The following is a 6000-nucleotide window of genomic DNA, read 5'->3' on the forward strand; positions in this document are numbered from 1 at the left end:
CAGTCTTGGAAAGTTACGTAAAACTCCATTTGACATCAGCCCTACAACTAACTCAATAAATGATTGGGTTCTGGCACAAGTAAGACACTCAGAAACAGTTGATTGATTTTGTTTGAATCTAAACTTCACGGTGGTACTGTACAGCTCTGAGTTCTGCTCCTGAGACTTACCATTAAAGAAGCTCTTAACCTTCAGGTAACCCACACTGAGGCGGAGTACGGATAACTTATCCAGGCGACCACGAACTTCTTCAGTGAAGGGCAGCAGACTGGTCAGTTTGTCCAGCTCGCTGTTCAGTCGGTCACGGTGCCGTTTGGACGGGTTTGATTTGGCACCTTCTGGAGGTGGCAGTTTGGGTCTGCAAGACAGATGGTGAAGAGCACTAAATAAAAGGCTAATATAAGCAGGAAAACATGATAAAATGTGAACTGCTTTTTTTTTTTTTTTTTTTAACTGGCTCGTCTCCCCTGAAGCTGAAGACAACGTCATAGGAACTAAGGTAACAATCTGAATCGGAAGATGTACAATGTGAAACTGCATCACCTCACACTGGCTTGATGATACTGTACATTGTATAAGCATGAGAGTACCTGAAGTATTTATAAAGCACATCATACCAAGTCTGTAGTTTTTTGTTTTTTTTTTTAGCCAAAAGGCACGTACCATTGTCAGTCCTCAGATCCACAATGAATCACAACTTTTCCAGATCAACTGTTTCATCAGTGCATCACTCACTTGTTTACTTTATGTCCTCTTGATGAATTTACATAAAATTTCTAGATACCACAGTTGTACAGTAATATAATTTCTGCCTATAAATTAAATACTTTAACTGACAACTAACATTCTCAGTGGTTGTTCAGCTTCACCTCCTAATGGGGAAAAAAATATTATTGTAGTTGAAGAGCTTAATTCATATTCAGATGTTGTTATAGAATAATGGGACTTAAGATTCAGGTGAGGGCAGATGGGTTGGTGTGCAGTAAATAGAAGATACTCGCATTTCCAGTGCTTACATTCAACATTTTTGCAGGCACTAATGAAAACCGAATCATTGAAATAAATTGAACTTATGTAAACTTAAAAAAAAAAAAATTGTCTTGCTCACTCCGAAACAATCAATAAGATTGCAGAGTATCTGCAGCATCAATCTTTACAGTAAGTGGGAATAATAAAATTAAACATTTTTGTCAGCGATTGCAAAGCTTTGACAAGTCTTGGTGATGCATTCATGGCTGCAGTACATACCAAGTTCTGGAGCTGAAAGTGTTAAATATGAACATTCTTTCATTCCTTCCGGTTAAAACAGCCATCTGCTTACAATAATCCTCCAGAAAACGATGGATCCAAGATGAAGGCAAGATGGTTATCAACGCATTCCTGACAGCAGGACTTTCAGTGAGAACAAAAAGAGGCCACTATTGCTGCCTCTGCCGCTATCTGGCATATCAGCAATGTGAGGGGTGTGTCCGTCAGCCCAAAATGGGATCAAGTTGGACTTCAAAAAACACTCCCCTGCGATCACACAAAGGTACTCTGTCTCAGGTGAATGAGACACCTTTCAAGAAAAGAGTGTACCAGTAAACTGCCTCTTGACAATGGAGTTCTGATATGAAGGAAGTGAATTAGTGCCAGTGATTTGGAAAACTAGAACCATCCTAGTTCTCAGAATCTGCACAGGGCAAGGTTCAGGATTTATATATTTGCAAGAAGTAATGTTTTTTTTTCAAGTGGTTAGCTTCTGCTTCACAGTTCCAATGTTGATAAGTTTGCATATTCTCCCCGTACTTGCATGAGTTCTCTCTGGGTAGCCTGTTTTCCTCCCACATTCCAAAAACATGCATGTTAGGTCACCTGACAAATCTAAGTAATTTATTTAGATGTGATTTGCTTGGGCCGTTACTGATTATTATTAGTCAAGAAGGCCCATTTGCAGTAAAATAAAATAAAAACATAAAAGTAAAATTTTGAATAGTACAAACTCCCGACACTTAACATAATTTAAATGTCTTTCCGCACGTTAATGAAATCGCTTTTCAGATTTGCAACATTTTAGAGCTTATAATTAATCTTAGACAATGGACTTTTAATTTTAAATATCTAGCAAAATCCGCAGGGAGCTACTAGGCTCAGCACCATGTCTTATGAAGTTAAATAAACCTGAAATTATATAACCTCCGAGAGTTTTCAACAACAAATAAAATATTACAAAATTTCAATACAACTGAAATGGTCATCTTTCACTTATCTTTCTTTTAAGTTCCAACAAAAACAAAACATTTTGTACGGTCAGTTCCCAGGGTCAGCACAATCTCTCATAAAGTTGGCTGAAAACTTAGAGCTACTTGGTATGTTGGTGTTGAGTATGGTAGTAGAGCAATGTGTTTCTACGTTTGTTGTGTGTTGTTGTAATCTATGTTTTGTAATACCATATTCTGGGTATTTGTGTTGTGACCCCCTCAAAAATGAGGGACTGCATCTCTTGGCGCTATCCTAAATATGTTAAAAATAAATACAATAAATAGGTCCCAGACGGCGGTACGGTGGCTCAGTTGGAAAGCATTGATCTCACAGTTTTGAGGTCCTGAGTTCAATCCCGGAGCCGCCTGTGTGGAGTTTGCATGTTCTCTCCTTGCCTGCATGGGTTTTCTCCGGGTATTCCGGTTTCCTCCCACATCCCAAAAACATGCAACATTAATTGGAGACGCTAAATCGCTCCTAGGTGTGATTGTGAGTACGGCTGTTTGTTTCGATGTGCCCTGCGATTTTTTTGCAACCAGTTCAGGGTGTACTCCGCCTCCTGCCCATCGACAGCAGGGATAGGCTGCAGCACACCCCGTGACCCTTGTGAGGATAAGCAGCCAAGAAAATTGATGGATGGATGCATGGTTCCCCGACGTTTACCCAGTTTTAAATTGATTTATTATAGGCTATCCGATTAAAAAAAAAAAGAAAAATGCAAATTTCGATAAGCGTCACATTGCCAAATATGAGGGCTGATAGTGATGCAAACAGGACAAAAAGCTGTGTAAATGCCAAGTTCGGTGTTCACTGGGAAAGAGGCTACTGTTGTAACATTTTCAAATCAAGGAAGAGGAGAAATATGAATTCCCAAGAGCAGCTTTGACTAAAAACATCCGCTGAGTGAATACAGCTGACTTACAGTCCATTAATGCTTTTTGCGTGACATAGACCTTTGTCTGTTTGGGTCAAGGGAGGGAAGGACAAAAAAATGAAATCACATATATTTGTTGTAACAGGTATCGCCGGAAAACCCACACAAGCACAGGGAGAACAATCAAAATTACACAGAAAAATCTGCACGCTTTCCTGACCAATCACTTCCAAGTCACAAAGATTCAGAGTAATACAGTTACTCACATTTGAAAAATGTACAGGTGTGGTCAGTCATGCCCGCAGATATAAAGTTGCGGGTGTCTGTTCTGTTTGTACGTATGAGTGTAGCCCTTTAAGAGTGGAGGGGCACAGTGCCAGGTAAACTAGGAAGAAGTAAGTTGAGCAGCAGCTCGTTGTTAGAGACTGTGTGCTTCTGTGTTTAAAAAAACAAAAAAGACAGTCTGTGGTTCACTGCGCTGGATTGGTTTTCATGTGCGCTGAGAGTGTGCGACAAGTGCGCAATTGCACAGTGGCGCAGCTTAGAGGGAACATTGGTCAAGACTGCACAAAATAAGCGACGTCTTTCAATATCTATGTATTTCTACTCGTAACAAATTTTACGCTCGTGATTTTTCATGCTTCATTGTGCAGATTTACGAGTGCGATGGTCCGCGGGTGCATAGGTCCCTGTCAAATCACAATGACTGGTAATAGCAAACCTCTTTCAAGGCAATGTCACATACAAATGTAGCATTAGGGTGAGAGGACCCATGGAAGAACTATTTCTCTCTGGGATCTGTGGAAAGATGAACTTTAGGACACATATAAGCAGAGAAACACACAAAAGTTATCGAAAGATGAAACAGAGTTGAAGTCCTGAATCTTGAATTAGCTCACTGGTCAAGCATAAAATGGACCAAGGGACAATTAATTGTCTTTGTACTTATAAAAACTCAGTTATAGGCTTCATGATCTTGAATTTGTTCATTTGTACAGTACTTAGTTTATATTGTGTTTGATGGCTGCACATAGTTTCATAAGACATCAATCTGGAAATAAAGTGAAGCAATCTCTAAAAACGGCTCACTCGCTCATTTGGCTGAGGGACAACAACTTGTGTTTCGCTGTTGTAAAAATTAGAGGGACATCCAGTTGTTGTGTGGTCCGCTCCCATGGTGACCACAACCTCCAAAATGGAGCCCTCAAAGTGCACGCACGAGAACTGGATGACTCAAAATGTTACAGAGAATATGAAATGGCAGCAGTGTTCTTGTTAAGCAGACTGGGTGGGCCTGCACTCAGTCTAACCAGATTGTGTAACCAGCGTGGGACAGTCTTCTATCGTGTATGAGCTAAATATTTCACTCCCTGCCCACTGCAGGGACAAAAGCCTGCCTGCAACTTAGTTAATCATGTCGTTTGAGCATGGAAAAGCAACTTATCGTGTGACGGTGGTGCTTACATAGCTTTCCGCATCACAGCAGGCCTTCTCTTATTTTATTATCTGTTTTTTTCCTGACTTTTAATCATTACATTTACATTACATTTAAAAACATCTGTACATTCTACTCCTTTATTTGTTGTAAGCTTGTTACTTTTTTCAAGCTTCACAGACGACGATGTTAAAAGAAAAGTCAGCCTCAGTTGAGATCTATATAGATTGGGAGGTTGGGATCTTGGTAATGCAAAAGAAAAGGGACAGAAGCAACATGGATGAACTTGAGCCAAGGGAACATTAACACCGATAACGGTGCTGATACAAAGACTCAAGATAAACTCCATCCATGGCCTTGTTTGGCAGATTTTTTATTTTTTTTTTGGCAGAATAATGATGAATGGTGCAATTGTTCTGTATCGAGCTATCTTAAAAACCTCCGGCTTCTGGCATTCAAAGATTCTCTGTCTAATCTGATCAAAAGCATACACGTTTTTTCTTTTAGTTGTAATCAGGTAATTTATAATTTTTTTGCTCATTTGCTGTGCTTATGCAGGACTTGTCTTGTCATTTCACCTCCAGCAAGTTTTCAGTGATTTTTCTTCTAAATAGGGGCAGTCTAAAATTTAATAAAAGACGGGAAAACTACTCAAGTTTTTCCTCCGATTATAGTTAGCAAAACGAGTCTTGTATGAAACTGACCTGAAACAATGTTTTATCATCTTAAGTACATTTCAGCCTGTGCAATAAACCTTTTAAATGAAACAGATGATTAGAATCACTACGATACTACTTACCAGAAAATATAGTACTTCCAGATACTGAAAATACAGTACGTGTGTGTGTGTGTATATATATATATGTAATATATAAAATAATTATATATACATCAGAAACACGTTGTTTTAGCGTGTTCCTTATGAGCCATGGCGACAGAATAGAACAGACGCGAACAGCGTACTGTTGCTGTATTTTAAGTAATTTGATTGTAGTGGGAATATTGGGGGTAGTTTTGTTTTTACGTTTGTTTTTACTTACATTTTTTGAAGCGGCTTCTTCCGTTTCCTCACGGCGTAAATGGCCGTGCTCGCCAGCATGTTGAGATCCGAGGCAAAAAAAAAAAATCCCAACGGTAGTTTAATCACGTTTTGATAGCCATGCACCCAAAAAATAACCACATCCTCAGCGAAAGTTTGAAAAATGAATCAATACTTTTTGGAGGGGCGTTCTGTTTATTTCCGTCGAAACGCCCATCTGAAGCCAGCAGAGTGCTACAGCTTGACAAACCCACGACGAAACCGCCCACAAAGTTCAAATGCAGGGACTTTATTTTGTATTTTAAAGTGACGATTTGTGGAGATCCACCGGTGTGTCGCCCGAGCAGCCCAACTTGAGAAGAAGTCGAATGTGGCTGCACACAAAAATGACCATGAAGTGTTTAAGGTGGA

At 39.6% G+C, this 6000-nt stretch overlaps 1 protein-coding gene across 1 annotated transcript in view; it reads right to left on the minus strand.

Annotated features, from left to right (window-relative positions):
• LOC133505834 (aryl hydrocarbon receptor-like) overlaps positions 1-6000 on the minus strand; it is a 32708-nt gene extending 26708 nt beyond the window's left edge. The window contains exons 1-2 of the mRNA XM_061829336.1: positions 5591-6000; positions 171-358 (exon numbers count right to left, since the gene is read on the minus strand). Coding sequence (XP_061685320.1) covers positions 171-358; positions 5591-5649 — 247 coding nt within the window. The 5' untranslated portion in view covers positions 5650-6000. The remainder of the gene's footprint in view (positions 1-170; positions 359-5590) is intronic.

Source organism: Syngnathoides biaculeatus, chromosome 2, assembly GCF_019802595.1.
Source record: "Syngnathoides biaculeatus isolate LvHL_M chromosome 2, ASM1980259v1, whole genome shotgun sequence".
NCBI lineage: Eukaryota > Metazoa > Chordata > Actinopteri > Syngnathiformes > Syngnathidae > Syngnathoides > Syngnathoides biaculeatus.